The following is a 17,943-nucleotide window of genomic DNA, read 5'->3' on the forward strand; positions in this document are numbered from 1 at the left end:
AACAAAAGTAAAGAAACACATTGATGATAATACAGTAATAGTAGGGGACTTTACCACCCCACTCACTGCAATGGACAGATCATTAAGCAGAAAATCAACAAGGAAATAAAGGCTCTGAATGACACACTGGACCAGATGGACTTCACAGATGTATTTAGAGCATTCCATCCTAAAGCAACAGAATATTTACATTCTTCTCCAGTGTGCATAGAATATTCTCCAGAACAGATCACATACTGGGTCACAAATCAGGTCTCAACTGGTACCAAAAGATAGGGATCATTCCCTGCATATTTTCAGACCACAGTGCTTTGAAGCTTGAACTCAATCACAAGGGGAAATTTGGAAGGAACACAAATAAATGGAGGTTAAAGAGCATCTTACTAAAGAATGGATGGGTCAACCAGAAAATTAAAGAAGAATTTAAAAAATTCAAGGAAATAAATGAAAATGAAAACACAACTGTTCAAAAACTTTGGGATGTAGCAAAGGCAGTCCTAAGTGTATAGCAATACAAGTCTTTCTCAAGAAACAAGAAAGGTCTCAAATATACAGCCTAACCTTAAACCTAAAGGAGCTGGAGAAAGAACAGCAAATCAAGCCTAAACCCAGCAGGAAAAGAGAATAAAGATTAGAGCAGAAATCAATGAAATAGAAGCCAGAAGAACAGTAGAACAGATCAATGAAACTTGGAGCTGGTTCTTTGAAAGAATTAATAAGATCAATAAAGCCCTAGCCAGACTTATCAAAAAGAAAAGAGAAAGGCCCCAAATAAATAAAATTATGAATGAAAAAGGAGAGATCACAACCAACACTGAAGAAATACAAACTTATATAAGAATATATTATGAGCCAACTTTATGCCAACAAATTAGGCAATCTGGAAGAAATGGATGCATTCCTAGAAACATATAAACTAGCAAAACTGAAACAGGAAGAAATAGAAAACCTGAACAGACGCATACCGGCAAGAATAGAAGCAGTAATCACAAATCTCCCAACAAACAAGAGTCCAGGGCTGGATGGCTTCCCAGGGAATCCTGCCAACCATTTAAAGAAGAATTAATACCTGTTTTTCTGAAGTTGTTACAATAAATAGAAATGGAAGGAGAAATTCCAAACTCTTTCTGTGAGGCTAGCATTACCTTGATCCCAAAACTAGACAAAGACCCCACCAGAAAGGAGAATTACAGACTAATATCCCTGATGAACATGGATGCCAAAGTTCTCACCAAGAGACTAGCCGATAGGATCCAACAGTACACAAAAAGGATTATTCGCCATGACCAAGTGGGATTTATTCCTGGGCTGCAAGTGTGGTTCAGCATCCACAGATCAATCAATGTGATACACCACATTAATAAAAGGAAGGACAAGAACGATGTGATTCTCTCAATAGATGTAGAAAAAACATTTGACAAAGTACAGCAGCCTTTCTTGATTAAAACTCTCCACAGAGGGATGGTGGGACATACCTCAATATAAAAACCATATATGAAAAGCCCATGCAAATAACATTGTCGGTGGGGAAAAACAGAGCTTTTTCCCTATGATCAGGAACACAACAGGAATGTCCACTCTCAGCGGTGTTGTTTAATGCAGTACTAGAAGTCCTAGCTTCAGCAATCAGACAACAAAAAGAAATAAAATGTATCCTAATCAGCAAAGAAGTCAAACTCTCATTCTTAGATGACATGAGACTCTATATGGAAAACTGAAAAGACTCCACCCCAAAATTGCTAGAACTCATGCAGGAATGTAGCAGAGTGGTAGGATGTAACATCAATGCACAGAAATCAATTGCATTTCTATATACTAACAATTAGCCACAAGAAAGAGAAATTAAGGAATCGATCCCATTTACAATTGCACCAAAAACCATGAGATACCTAGGAATAAACCTAACCAAAGAGGCAAAGGATCTTGACTCAGAAAACTGTAGAACACTCATGAAAGAAATTGAGGAAGACACAAAGAAATGGAAAAACATTCCATGGTTTGGAAGAACAAATATTGTTAAAATGTCTATGCTTCCTAGAGGAATCTATACATTCAATGCAATCCCTATCAAAATACCATCAATTTTTTTTTTTTTTTTTTTATAGAGCTGGAACAAATAATCCTAAAATTTGTATGGAACCAGGAAAGACTCCAAATAGCCAAAGGAATTTTGAAAAAGAAAACCAGAGCTGGTAGCATCACAATGCCAGACTTCAAGCTCTATTACAAAGGTGTAATCATCAAGACAGTATGGTACTGGCACAAAAACAGGCACATAGATCAATGGAACAGAATAGAGAGCCCACAAATGGACCCTCAACTCTATGGTCAACTAATCTTCGACAAAGCAGGAAAGAATATCCAATGGGAAAAAGATGGTCTCTTCAACAAATGGTGTTGGGAAAATTGGACAGCCACATGCAGAAGCATGAAACTGGACCATTTCCTTCCACCATACACAAGAATAGACTCAAAATGGATGAAAGACCTAAATGTGAGACAGGAATCCATCAGAATTCTACAGGAGAACACAGGCAGCACCTCTGTGACCTTAGCCGCAGCAACTTCTTGCTAGACACATCTCTAAAGGCAAGGGAAACAAAGGCAAAAATGAACTATTGCGACTTCATCAAGATAAAAAGCTTTTGCACAGCAAAGGAAACAGTCAACAAAACCTAAAGACAACCTACAGAATGGGAAAAGATATTTGCAAATGACACATCAGATAAAGGGCTAGTATCCAAAATCTATAAAGAACTTATCACACTCAACACACAAAGAACAAATAATCCAATCAAGAAATGGGCAGAAGACAAGAACAGCCATTTCTCCAAAGAAGACATACATATAAATGGCCAATAGACACATGAAATAATGTTCAACGTCACTGGGCATCAGGGAAATTAAAATCAAAACCACAGTGAGCTACCACTTCATACCAGTCAGAATCGCTAAAATTAACAACTCAGGAAACAACGAAGATGTTGGTGAGAATGCACCCTGAAAGGGAGCCATCTTAAACTGCTAGTGGGAATGCAAGCTGGTACAGGTATTCTGGAAAACAGTATGGAGGTTCCTCAAAAAGTTAAAAATAGAGCTACCCCATGACCCAGTAATTGTACTACTAAGTATTTACCCCAAAGATACAAATGTAGTAATCTGAAGGGGCACCTGCACCCCAATGTTTATAGCAGCAATGTCCACAGTAGCCAAACTATGGAAAAAGCCCAGATGTCCATCGACAGATGAATGGCTATAGAAGAGGTGGTATATGTATATATACATACACACACACACGCGCACACACACACACACACGCACACTCACACAGGAATATTACTCAGCCGTCAAAAAAACAAAATCTTGCCATTTGTTAGGACATGGATGGAACTAGAGAGTATTTCTCAATCAGAGAAAGACAATTATGATTTCACTTGTGGAATTTAAGAAACAAAACAGCATAGGGGAAGGGAGGGACAATAAAACAAGATGAAATCAGAGATGGAGACAAACCATAAGAGACTCTCAATCATAGGAAACAAACTGAGGGGAGAGGGGAGGCGGGTGGGAGGATAGGGTAATTAGGTGATGGGCATGAAGAATCACTAAAACTAATAATACACTATATGTTAATTAATTGATTTAAATTTAAAAAATAATATGAAAAAGAATTTTGAATACCAATTATGTGCTAGACATTTGGGAGGATATAGATAGAAGAAACGTACAGTTTACTTGAAGTTAGACAACTTTACCTAATGCTGTAATTCAAGGCAGGTTTGTTCACATTTCTTCAGAAAACCAGGGATGGAAAATGGTTTGGTAAGAGCAAAATATTAAGTAGCCCATTTGGCTAGAATGTGTAGTAGTGTGGAGGAAGTCCGAGAAATTGCTTTAAAGTTAAAGTTGCAGCCAAATCATGGATGTAATTCTACAGTTGATTGATACTCTTCAGAGGTTTAATGTAATCTTTATCAAAGATGTGCTGTAGGATAAGTAATTCATCTGGCTTTAAAACGTAGGACACTTCAGAAATAACAGGTGGTTGCCAGCATTGTAGGCACAAGGGAAAGAATTTGACCTTGGATGGCAGCACAGGAATGGGAAGTAAACAGGGTTAGATCACTGACTGACTCTGCGGCTAACAAAGAGAAGGGACAGATCAGAGGTCAGTTTTTCACCTGCATGTCATTAGAAGAATGGAAGGGGCCATGATAGAATTACTAAATTTAGGAGAAAAATCTGGTTATGGTTTCTTTGCTTCAAAATCAAAATGGAAATACATTAGTTACTGAAATACTCTGTTGCTCATTCAGTGTCAAATAGGAGTGGGCATTTTGGATATGGACTTTTTATTACTGATAATTTATCTCAAAGAGATGGAAGCATTTGTTTAACTGAAAAGTTACTTAATTTTTTTTTAAGGTTTCATTTTATTTGACAGATAGTGAGGGAGGGAACACAAGCAGGGGGAGTGGGAGAGGGAGAAGCAGGCTTCTCGTTGAGCAGGGTGCCTGATGCGGGGCTCGATCCCAGGACCCCGGGATCATGACTGAGCCACCCAGTTGCCCCTGAAAAGTTACTTAATTTGAAATATTAAACAAAACAGATACTATGTTGAATTAACCCATTAGTCTGTTATGTATGAAGTACTATGTACTAAGCTCTGTACATTAGAAGAAGTATTTGACCATGGCTGCCTGTCCTGGAGAAGATTGCAACTAAGAGTTGGAGGCAGAAATAAAAAACAATGATTAAACTATAGTGTGATAGATAGATGCAGTGACAAACATGTGCACAGTATTTATAGAACTAAAAGCAGAAAGCAAATCTCATTTATCTGAATCTGATAAATCGGCTAGTTTCTCATAACAGAGGCAAATTATCCCTTTCTTCATCTTCAAAAGATGCAAAAAAAAAAAAAAAAAAAAAAAAGATGCAAAATAAATTTTCGACACTACAGTGAGCTATGGTATCCTAATTCTGTGGGTTCTGACCCAACAATCAAGTTAAATATTGTCCTAATACATGTTATTTTGAGTAGACAAGATTATATAGATGGAAAGTTTTTTATATGCATATACACATTTTGTGTGGTTTGTACCGGAGGTTCAAACGGTCAGTTGCTCAGAGATGCCCAGTAAATGCTGGAGTAACTAGGAGACTTTATTTAGGTATTTCTCATTTACTTTTTTACTATTTTGGAGATATCCAAAAATCTCTGAGAAATGTGAGAATTTTTTTTGAGTATATAATATTGGAAAAACTCACATTAGTGTTTGTTTACAGGACCCACAGTGCTGGAAGTCTTTAATACTCTCCTAAAGCATCTGCGTCTCAGTGTTGAATTTGAAGCAAATGACTTACAGGGGGGATCTGTAGGCAGTGCTAACTTAAACTCAAGTTCCAAAGACAATGATGAGAAGATTGTGCAGAATGCTATCATCCAAACAATAGGTGAGTACGTTTCACTTTTCCAAACTATTATGTAAAACAGTGATTAAAAAAGCTCTTGCTGAAAGTTACTTGTCTCGTATAGTACATTAGTCAAAGGTGAATGATAGCTTAGACTTTTAAAAAACTTGATATTCTGAAACACACATAAGAATAGGACAAAGAACACTGTATACCCTTCACCCAGATTCATCTATTAATATTTTATGCCATTTATTTTATCATTTATGTTGTCTCCTCTTCTCCCTCCCTCTCTCCATTTCTCTGTATGTACATGTATGTATGTGTGTGTGTACATATATGTGCATATATAAGTATATACATGTATCCTCGTTTTTTCCCTAAACCACTAGAGATTAAGTGCATATGCATCATGGTCCTTTACCACAGAGACTTTTTCCAAAGAATAAGATTCTTAAATAACCAGAATACAGTTATCAACATCAGTGAATTTAACATTGGCATACACGTTAATCAGACTTCCATATTTCAGTTTTGTCATTTGACCTAATCATGTCCTTTATTTTCTTTTTAAGATTTTATTTATTATTTATTTGACAGAGAGCGAGAGCAGGAACGCAAGCAAGGGGAGTGGGAGAGGGAGAAGTGGGCTTCCCGCTGAGCAGGGAGCCCGATGTGGGGCTCGATCCCAGGACCCTGGGATCATGACCTGAGCTGAAGGCAGACACTTAACGACTGAGCCACCCAGGCACCCCTAATCATGTCCTTTAGAGCATGTTTTTCCTTACATCCAGGATTCAGTCTAGGATCATAAATTGCATTTAGTTGTAATATTTCTTGAGTTCCTTTAGTCTGGAACATTTCAGTTCTGATATGGGAGTTTTTAAGAGCATACCACCCCCTCCTAAAAAATTTTCTCCTTTGGGTTTGTCTGGTTGCTCATTCCTGGCTGGATACTACATAAGTGATAAAGTTCTCAGAGTATGGCATACCGAGAGGTACACAGTGTACTTTTGCTTCTCATTGGTGATGTGAGTTTTGCTCAAAGTGTTCTGTTTCTCTGTTGTACGGTTTCAGTTTTTATCCTTGCAAACAGTAAACAGTCTCTGAGGATATGCTTTTAGACCATGCGGATGTTCTGCTCTTCACCCAAACCTCCCCCTGAATTTAGTAACCATTCATAATTCTCACCTGAACCTGTCTTTACCATAATGTTGCAAATGGATGGTTTTCGAACTCGGCACTCCCTCCGCAGCTGTCAGGTGGCACTCTGTGTTCTGTGGTGAGCAGGAGTCCCTTTTTCTTCCCTGTGTATGTATGTAGGAATGCAGGTATTTATATCTTTATTATTGGTATGAGCTTATGGATTTATATTTTCATGCTTCATCATTCATTCTGTATTTATTATTATATTTTGATGCTGAAATTGTCCCAGATTTGGCCAGTGGGAACTCCCATCCTCTATGTCTTTGTAACATCCTCCTATTTCTTTTGAGTGCAGCCTTACTGGTTTAAGTTGTTTCAGGCTCATTTTGTATTTCCTGTCCCAGCCATGGAATCTGTCATTTCTCAAAGTGCTGTGGTTTCTTTTACTGGGGAATGGCATTAGAAACCAAGTTGTGGGGACCGCTACCTTGGGCTTTAATTTCATATGTTTTTTTCTTAAAAACATGGTTAAAGTACAGTAAAAGGGTAAAGAACTTCCTTTAAAAAAAAAGCCATGAGAATTTTGGGGGGGTTGGAAATAAAGTGATCTGACTGTATTAAAGTAAAATACAAATTAAATACAAATTAAAGTAAGCAAACTCCTATTCTACTTTAACCTTCCCCTCCTGATATCTTTAGAATATCCCAAATCATGTTTTAATGGAACTACATGATTGCTACCATATTTCAAAATAGAGCTGTAACCCTGGGGCTTAGTACCTAATTTCTAATGGTTGCTAATAGTTTCTGCTAAAAATAGAGTCATACGTAAATTTATTTTGAAACCCAATATATGTCTTTTATCTGGGTAATTTTCTTGTGTGTAGGCTACTTATTTATAATAGTCCTCTGGAATATGTAATACCAAGTTTCTCTTTTTTATTTTCTTTCTGAAGTTCCATGGATAGACATATATGCATGACGCTTCAGCATTCAGCACTTACGTATGTGCTGAATGCTGTATGCACAGCAGGCCCCGTACTAGGATTTTGTGATCCATGTGGCTCTCCCCTTGTGGACGCATGTGGTTGACCTGCTTGGTGCCCAGTAAAAAGACAAAACATAATGGAAGTCCACTATTACCATGGAATCTCAGTATAGCAGAGACATTTTAGATATTCCTTAAAACAATTAGATCTGTGTATGGTAAACCTAACTTTTGGTGACTCTTAAATTTATTTGGATAATTTATGGATTTTTTGTGATATTTTAAGATAAATCAGCTATTCTTGTTTTCACAGAATTAATTTAAATTGCTTTCATGATTTCTAATTAATTCATTGTTACTCTCTCACTCTAGAATATTTATTTTTTTAAGTATTTTATTATAAAATATAGATATAATAGGCTCAAGCAATAGTTCTGTGACATAACACTTTCAAAATAACATGTGAAGATGAAAACATGAGAGAAAAGAAATGCAGTGTGGCACAGTAAGATTTTTATTTAATCACACTTCTGATTTCCTCAGTATTTTCTTTTAGAAATTCTCAGTACTCTGGTAGTTACCAGCTCGTGTGGATATTGCTGTTGGACTAGGGAGCAGGGCTGCGTGCCTTTGGCACTTGACAATACAAGGCTATTGTACAAATTCCTTTTTAACAGTAATCAAGAACATAGCTCCCTGCAATGTTCTTTCCTTCTTTCCAGTCAGGGGTCGGGGGGGCTCCTCAGCACTTCCACTCAGTGGTTCAAGTACAAACAGTGGGTATAGAGAATTAATTCCTTTCAGGACTCTCCTCACAGTTGATTATGTTGGAAACTTATGCCCTTGTGGCAATGACTGGCTTGCTTGGAACAGAAAATCAGTGTCAAGTTGTGCATGGTGATTAGCAACATACCTAACTGGGTTCTTGCAAAGTTGAAAGTACCTTACAAGGAGGAAGGAGAGGGTAATAATAACGTAGGCTTTGGAAATGAATAGCCTTCACCTCAGGCCTAACTGTTAGCTGTGTAGTCTTTTGGTTTGAACTATTAACCTCTCTAATCCACATTTCCACAAGAAGCAACTGAGGTTAATAAGAAATAGTATCTAGACTCATACGGTTATTTTGAGGATCCAAATACAAAGTAGTTTCTTAACCCCACAGATAGTGCTTCTGAAGTGTTAGAATCGTATGCTTTACTTGGATTGCGTAATGTTAAGATCATGAGATTTTTGATTGCTGAAGTGTGTGATAATGGGAAATGACTTTCATCCCCAAATCCAATCAGATGATAAGTAGAACAATTTGAGTTTGCATAGATTATTAATTCCAATCATAGAAGCTTAAGAGTTAAATTGAAAAACTAATTTATTCTTAAAGAAATACTAAAAATGAGAAGGCTTTTGTAATGATTATATTGCATTTTGAGAAATGAACAAAACCAGCATGATTCAATACCTGTTCTGATTTTTTAAAGAAACAATAAAGTTTGAATAAGTGATAATTAAATGTTTTAAGTCTTCTAGACTAGAAAGTAAACCATCAAAGGCTACAGCAGTTAAATTTAAAATATCCACAAGACCTAACAGTATATGAGAAAAATGACAAGTAAATAAGGTTTTGTGGGGTTTTTTTGCATTAGTTGAATAATATATATTTAATTAACCCACTGGCTTAGACTGTAAACCTGGCTCATTGTAATGACATTCTACAGTATTTCAGCAATTGAAGCCAAAGTAGTGACATAATTATTGACCTCTTTACCAAAATATGGCCTAATTACTGACTTCCTTACCAGAACAAGAATTTAGGCTCACAATATGTGAACAGAGTTTCATCAAAAATACTTCCAGAGGTGTTTTTTTTTTTCTCATTTTTCTAAAAGTCCAGCTCAAATTGATGGTTTGCCACTATAAACCATATACAAAAGATTTTTAGACATTTACCGTTTTATCTAAGTATTAGTCTATTATGTACGTCTTCTACTATACATGAGTAAATGACTTTGAATAGAAGAAATTAGAATATCTTTGGAGTTTTGTTTTTTGAATTTTTTAAATTATAATACAGTTCAAATCAGTGTGCCAGGTTCATTTCAGCTCCTTCACTGCCAAACCTGGGGGCAGGCACTGCTTTAGTTTCTCTGTCTGTGATGACTGAGGTATAAAGGTATCTGCTGCATTGAACTTTAAACTTCACGTTATCCTACTTTTCTGGATCTTGCCGGGTATGGCATCCTTTCACCTGGCCGTGAGCAGAAAGTCCTTGATTTCTTCAGTTCCGCCAGGCGTGGCTATGAGGGGCACAGGGGAACACGTGGCCAGCACAGTAAGCAGCAAGAAGGGAGGACCGAAAAGGACTTTAGAGTTACATATATAACTTAAAGACATCATTTTACCACATATTGAAAGCTTTGGTTAAAAATATATTATGATTGAGTATTATGGAAAAATAACCTTTCCAATTTGTAAAATTTATCTTAACTTTATCTTAATATTTTCATAGGATTTTTTGGAAGTAACCTACCAGATTATCAGAGGTCAGAAATCATGATGTTCATTATGGGGAGAGTACCTGTTTTTGGAACATCCACCCATACTTTGGATATCAGTCAACTAGGGTATGCATATGTAGTTTTCCTGTGTTCTCCAACTGTAAATTTTAATTGTAATCTTGGGTTAAATTTCATCTTAAGGTTATATATAATATGTTTTATTTTTTTTAATCATTGGTAATAAAAATCCTATGGAAATCATTGTTTTTTTGGCACTACATTGTTAAGCAATTGTATCAACATTTCCTGATTTAGAATCAGTTTTCAGTATAATCATAAATTCTCAAATTTTCTGTGTCTTATATTGACTAGGTTGAAGGTTTACTTAGCCTGGACATTGTCTATATACACACATAATGTAGGGTAAATCTTCAAGTTTCCTATAAAAATTTTAAAGATGAATGTCAGTTTTGCCAGAATGTTGACTTATTCCTAGAATGCTAGAACTGAGAGTGATTTTAAAGATTATATGCTTTGGCTCCCTCATATTATAGTTTGATTTGATTTTACAACATGCTAAAGCTTTAGTTTGGAAATATTTTTGTGTGTTTTTAATTTCATGAAGAAATGATAGTCTTGATTTATATTTTTTTGACCACTAATTAAATAACCCTTTTCCATTTGCTAGCTTGTTTTTTAATTGTCTGTTCGTATCTGCTTATTGATAAATGTTAAATAGATACTATGTTTGTCAGTTATATTCATGGTAAATATATTCTTACAGTGTCTTTAAATTGGGGTTGTTTCACTGTGTGTGCATATGATTGAATTAAAAAGCCAATAGCTTTTTAATTTTTTTGTTCGAATTTTTGTTTTTTTACATATAACTTTTTAATTGATATGAAATTGATGAGTATAAAGTGAGCCATGACTTTAGCTAGTATGGAAACAGTCTATTTAATCAAAATGAATAGAGCTTTAAAATCAAGTAGTAATATAAGTAAATGAAATAATGTTAATGTTAATTACTATTAATAAGATAATGCCAGTATTTTGTATATCTTAGGGATTTGGGAACCAGGCGGATTCAGATAATGTTGCTGAGATCTTTACTTATGGTAAGCCATTTAAGATAAGTGAAGAATACACTTACATTATTGAAGAGGTTGAAAGAATAGCTTCACATTATCTGTTTTTTCTTATATTGTAAGAAACTATGGTTTTTTCCTATGGCTTATATACTTAAATATTTTATTTTATTCTTTTACTGTTTATTTCTCATTTCTGTCATCTTATTTGATCTTCATAAGATGACATATACAGAGGATAGAAAGTATTGTGTTTAATACACAAAGATGCCTGGGCTCAGAGACTTGGAGTGGAAGGAGTGGAAGAGGTTCACCAAGGTCAATAAGCTGAAGACTAGAACTTGGATGTGAAACCATGTTCTTTCTACAAATCATCTATTTCCTTCATACACTGACCAAATAATGACTTCTCATTTGGAAAATAATTCAGCTATAAATAGACAAAAGGGAAAAGCATACCTAAAATGTGAAGTCCTCTGGTTATTTTATAGTAATTATATTCATCTTTGATTTAACTATATCTAGTATAATGCCACGAATAAAGTAGGAGCTGATTATTTGGAATGTGTGTCCTTTCTGAATCTTTAAAAAACTTTAAAATTTGTTTTAGGAAATCTTGATTGTACATGATCCCTTAAAAAAGATTTTATTTGAGAGAGAGGGAGGGAGAGCATGACAGAGTGAGCAAGCAGAGCATGGGGGGGTAGATGGAGGGCAGAGGGAGAAGCAGGCTCCCTGATGAGTGGGGAGCCCAATGCGGGGCCCAACCCCAGGACCCCAAGACCATGACCTGAGCTGAAGGCAGATGCTTAACCAGCTGAGCCACCTAGGCACCCCCCCCTTTTTTTTTTTTAATAAATATTTCATACCTAGGATTTTGTGTTTCATTCTTAATTCTGGTTCTGGTACTTGCTATACTGAAGTTTTAAATCAAATATAGCCAGATTTATCAATCCTTTCATATGTATTTTGTATCTTGTTTAAGAACTTTTGCCTACTCTTATGAGCACATTTTGCTTATATTTTTTTACCAAAGTATTTAGAATTTGGCTTTCCATAGCTAGATATTTGAAGTTTATTTTTGCATGTGGTGTGAGACTTGGGTATATTTTTAACTCTTCTAGGCGGGTGGCAATGGTCCTAACCAATTTCCTTGTTCACTTATAAAATCACCTCCATGCTGTAATAAGTGCCCAAATATAAATACCCATATTCGCTTGTAATCCTGACTATAAATAGAGACTCCCCACATGAAATTTCTTTTGTTTCTAAGCCTTTTAATTAAACAAATACCCTGAATAAATCATCTTGTCTCTAATCCTAATTGTACCAGAGTCACCTGAATGAATGTCTATGTGGTATAGTTAAAATGCTTAATAGCATTTAAGTATATGCTCTTTAAAACGTTTAAATTTAGAGGATAGGGATACATTCAGAAATGTCAAATCAAGTAATGAATAAAGTACAGCTTTCCAAAATAAAAATGTATCCCTGTTAACCTAAACTGCTTACTTTAAAATAAAAGAATAATTTGACAATTTTTAAAATTTTCAGGTCTTACCTGTACTGTACTATTTGCTACCTAATACCTTGTATCCATTTAGTACTGACTACCTATCCCACAGATTCTTGATCTCTCTGAGCCTCTTTTCTGTTACAAAATGGGGATGCACACTGATGCCCGCCTCATAAAGATGTGGTGAAGAGGAAGTTAATATTCATACAGTACTTAGACTTGTGCCTGGCACATAGTAAAGATGTGCTTTTATTAATTTTATTCTCTTTATTATGATTTTTTGAAAATTCATTAAAATTGTTACTACATTTTTTAAAAGATTTTAGAGGGAGAGCACTGTGGGGAGGGGCAGAAGGAGAAGGACAGGGAGGGAGAATCTTAAGCAGATTCCACACTGAGCACAGAGCCTCACATGGGGCTCGATCTCATGACCCTGAGATCATGACCTGAGAGGAAACCAAGAGTCGGACGCTTAACCCGGCAGCATCACCCAGGTGCCCCAAAATCCTCATTACCTTATAAATTTCCTTTTTGTTTTTCATTCAGGCTTATGTTCATACTTGCTGTTTCCCTAAGCTTATGGTTTTTATAAAACGATTTGAGAATTTTACCAAAGAAGGACTCATGACAGGTTTTTTTGTTTCTTTGTTTTTCCTCCCTATAATCAGGTAACCTCTGGATACAAAGCAAAGACAATTGTTACTGCACTGCCTGGATCTTTTCTGGATCCTTTGTTATCACCATCCCTCATGGAAGACTATGAACTGAGACAGTTAGTCTTGGAAGTAATGCATAATCTCATGGATCGCCATGACAATAGGGCAAAACTTCGAGGGATCAGGTATTGGGCCATTTTCAAATAGGCTTAGTGATAATGTTTTTAAGTTCCCACATTAATGTATTCAAGTATTGTGATTTTTTTTAATCTAAGATTTTTAAGTTTTATTAATTCAAAGTTTAATTGGTATTAGACAATTTAATTATTATATTTAAGATAGCAAATATTTGAAGGTCATTTAATGTACTTTCAGAGATCTCATCTGCTAGTAGTTACTAGTAACGTGAATTTTATTTTGGTTTTGCTTTAAACCTAGGAATGACAGGAGTCAAGATGAATTTATGAATTCCCCTTAATTGAGCCTGGTAATTCAGTAGTATCATTGCGTATAGGCTTATTTCAAATGTTCACTGAAATGTGTTAAATAGTTCAAACTCCTAAGTATAACTATGATTTGCCTAAGAAGACATGATAATTATGATTAAATGTGCTATTCATTAAAAATTATATGTTGTCTCTAGAATAATACCAGATGTAGCTGACCTAAAGATAAAAAGAGAAAAAATTTGTAGACAAGACACAAGTTTCATGAAAAAGGTAAGATTGTTTTCTTAAAAATAATGCATGATATAAGTTATAGCTGTTCGAATTGTTAGGTAGTTTTATATTGATCCTCTGACTTTAAAAGGAAGCCATTGAATTTTGTGGAGTTGGAAATCTCAAGTCGCCATCTTTAGCCTTCCCACGTTACCGCAGCCTTCTTGATGGTGTCTCTTCCAGCCTGTGTTTCAGCATTGGTGGATGCTGCAGTAGTTCTGAATTCTGCATTTGAGTAAAGTGTCTCCCTGTAATTTCTGTCCTACACTCCTCTCCACCCCAGGCACACACACTGATTCCACTTTAATGTTTTAATGGCTTCAGGTTTTTGAAAATACTTATCACCATTGAATAAATAAATATAATGAGGGTTTTATGTTTTTACTTTGTATTTGGCATTGTTCTGTCATTATTTGGGATATAAGGATGAGGTAGGCAGGATCTCTGCCCTTAAACATAATATGTAACCAGATTTTCATTATGATCGGTTGAATTTTGTACGTCTATTGGCAAGTGGCTGACTTTAGAAAATCGTGACACCTAAATTTATGTAGCATATTGAATAATCTTTCTGTGTATTCTTTATCCAAAGCTTGAGCACTTAGTATTTGCCAGCTTCTGAGCTCAACACTGAGACATACAGTAGTATCCACGACACACATGCCTCTGGCCTCGAGATATCCCAGTCTTGGTGGATAAGTGAGCCTTGGTGTGTAGAGGTGCAGGGAACAACAGACAGAGCCCGTAGGACAGGTGCAGAGATCTGTAATCCATGTGCTGCTTTGGCTCATTACTACAGCGTGCTTTGTCCCTGTCACCATCTTTTATTTTGCTGTCTCTATTACTGTTGATTGCTGTGTTTCAAGTCAGTGTCCCCACAGTTTAAAAACTTCATTTGAAAAATGATTTCTAAAATAACAGTTACTAAATTAATGTGAATAAAGTAATTCTTTAAGTTTGGCTCTATTGTGTATGAAAAAAGTGGTTAATAAGTAGGGCAAAGGCATTAGCTCTTTCCAACTTTTGCTTTTTTCAGTATTTCCTTATATTATCCAGTTAATGAAAGAAACCATTTCTCATAAGGGAAGAACTTTTAATCATGATTAATAGAATGAATTTTGAAAACTCACTGATAACTTTCAGGTTTTGACTTCATATAATGATATTAAGAAATCCTGAATTTGGGGACTGGATTCATTTTATTTTATCTGGTATGACAGTGATAGAAATAATCCTTCTCTTTCCTTAATTTTGCTAGCCAACTAATTTTGAAAGGGTCCAGTTGAACCGAAAGATTGGACTATTATTCCATGTTAAATTTTGAATTCTTAAAGTTGTTCTCTGAATTAGTTATCCTTCGATTTTATAATTTAAAATAACTGGCTAAGCATTTGTTACTGTTAGTATAAACCACTTCTTTTTAGTATATTTTTCTTTTGGTTCAATCTGTTCACTTTTTTTGTAAATCAAATTTTATTTTTACAGTTGGACACCCTTTTTCATTTACCTTCCAATTTATCCTATCAGTCAGAATGCTGTTTGGTTTTCTTAGGCAGCTTTATCTGGCACCTTATGGAAATTTCAACAAAGACCTAAAGAAAAAAAAGTTGGCATTCTGTAGTCAGGGGATGATGGACTGCCCTTTGGATATTACTACCCAGCCTAAAACTGCTCCACCTGAATGTTTTAGGGATGTCATAGACACTGGGTCGATGTTTGAAAGACTGTCCTGGGGCAGGAGGCCCTCACAGTTTACCCTGGGAGGTGCTCCTTCACAGCTTCTTTCCTCATGAAGCTGTACTTGCAGACACAAGGAAAAGCCACTGCCACTCAGTATCTAGTGTCTCACCAGGCAGGGCTCCTCTCCTAAAGCTATAATCCTGGCAGACTGTCACCAGATGAAAGAGCTCTTGTTAATGGTTTCAGCAATTCAGGGGATCACTTAGCAAAAAAGGTACCAATTATTATGAAATACAAAATGCACTGGCATTATTTAATTACTCTGAAGTGAACAACAGTGTAGGCCTCCCACATGCCCAGCCTGTCCACAGCTCCGTGTTGTTCACAGTGGGTAGCAGTCCCCGTGCTTTTATGAAAATGGACTCCTTGCTTCGTTTTCTTTGCAGGTTGCCACCTAAGTGTACATCTATCGATTCCTGAACAATACAGTGTAGTTTTGTCAGTTTTTGTATTTTGAGTGAAAGGAACCACTTGTTACATGTTCTTTTATGTTTTCTTTCATTTAGCTCTACTTTGGTAAAATTCATTCATATGTGTAGCTGTATGGTGTTGCATAACAGGAATATACCACAAGTTATCTGTTCTCCTGTTGGGGACATTTGAATTGTTGCAGACAGGGCTGCTGTGAACGTTCTTGTACACGTAGTGTACCGCATGTAACTCCCATTTCCCTAAGGCCCGTAGGAGAGGCGTTGCCAAGTAATGGGTTCTTTAGGTTTATTGGACAGTTCCAGACCACTTTGTGAAGTCATCACACCAGCTTACACTGTATTATTATAGTTACATAATGTTAGATTTTAATGTGGTCTAACCTGATGGGTACATAGTAGGTATAATATCAACTTGAATTACTTAAGGAACCTGACATTAAAACTCCCATGTGTGCAAGCTTTAATGTTAATGATGTTTAGGAACCATAGGATTCAAGAATAGAGTTGGAGAGGGCCCAATATATAGACTGTTGTTGCACACCCAAGCACAGAACCATTTGAGAGAAGCAGAATCTGGATTCAGAAGACTGTGTTGGTCTTGTTCAGTCCTTTCCCCTAAAATGAACAGATGAACCTGCTGAGAAATAGGCCTGGGGTGTTAAGCTAAAGTCCCTCCACATATGAGTGAATAGGCCCCTAGTCTTAACCCTGGCTGAATATTAGAATCACCTGGGGTGGGGCGCCTGGGTGGCTCAGTCATTAAGCGTCTGCCTTTGGCTCAGGTCATGATCCCAGAGTCCTGGGATCGAGGCCCGCATCGGGCTCCCTGCTCAACGGGAAGCCTGCTTCTCCCTCTCCCACTCCCCCTGCTTATGGTCCCTCTCTCGCTGTGTCTCTCTCTGTCAAATAAATAAATAAAATCTTGGGGAAAAAAAAAAGAATCACCTGGGGAGCTTTGTGCTTCAAAAATATTTGGGCATCTCCACTAACCAGCTAAATCATATTGGGGGTGGGCAGTGGGGAGGGTAGAAGCATGGTGGTCATTCCACTTTCTCAATGATTGTAGCTTACAATTAGTGTTGAAAACCAATGCAACAGGTTGAGTTAATTACCACATAGTAATTAACCACATAGTCACATAGTGACTTTAAATGGAGAACGCACTCAAATTTCTGTCAGCTCTCACTTAGCAGCTGAACCTATACTCAGGAATGCTTTAGATAGGAAAAGCGTTTCCATTCTGTATTAACATATTGAGATTAGTTTGGTTTAGGGGGAAACCTTTTGCAGTCCCTGGAGTGTTTCTGTAACCTCTTCCCTTGGCTTGCCTTTGGTCACTCCACGCCAAAGTGTAGTAGAACCTGCAGATGCTCTTCCTTGGACAGCTCCTAACCCACCTCACAGGAGATTGCCTCCAAAGGCAAGAAAGCCTGAGTATATTTCCCCTTAGCCAAATGTTTTTTTTTCTTTTCAATCATTGCCAAGGCTGTATTGCAGAAGTATCTCCCATAACTCTGTCAGCCATTTCAGCCTTTTCCCGAATCAGTCTATAACTTCCTTTTGTGTTTTCAGATTATCACTAAAAGCATCTCATTGTTTACAGTGGTACTCTTTCTTAGCTGCTATTTTTATTTCTGGTTCATGCTTAAACTGTATCTTAGCTGGTAGTTGTATATTAGCATACTTGTTGATGTTGATAATTGTAATACAGTTTGACCCTCTGATTATTAGCTTAAGTTTCTCTTCTGTGTT

At 36.4% G+C, this 17,943-nt stretch overlaps 1 protein-coding gene and 1 pseudogene across 2 annotated transcripts in view; one reads left to right on the forward strand and one right to left on the reverse strand.

Moving 5' to 3' along the window:
* Positions 1–17,943, forward strand: part of EFR3A (EFR3 homolog A) — a 105,908-nt gene that overhangs the window by 61,524 nt on the left and 26,441 nt on the right. For both annotated transcript variants that reach the window (XM_032415470.1, XM_032415471.1), the window contains 5 exons: positions 5,290–5,457; positions 10,053–10,167; positions 11,108–11,159; positions 13,314–13,486; positions 13,945–14,020. In XM_032415470.1, the coding sequence (XP_032271361.1) occupies positions 5,290–5,457; positions 10,053–10,167; positions 11,108–11,159; positions 13,314–13,486; positions 13,945–14,020 (584 nt within the window). The remainder of the gene's footprint in view (positions 1–5,289; positions 5,458–10,052; positions 10,168–11,107; positions 11,160–13,313; positions 13,487–13,944; positions 14,021–17,943) is intronic.
* Positions 6,130–10,040, reverse strand: LOC116639305 (annotated as a pseudogene).

This window comes from Phoca vitulina, unplaced genomic scaffold (genome assembly GCF_004348235.1).
Source record: "Phoca vitulina isolate PV1807 unplaced genomic scaffold, GSC_HSeal_1.0 scaffold18, whole genome shotgun sequence".
NCBI classification, from domain to species: domain Eukaryota; kingdom Metazoa; phylum Chordata; class Mammalia; order Carnivora; family Phocidae; genus Phoca; species Phoca vitulina.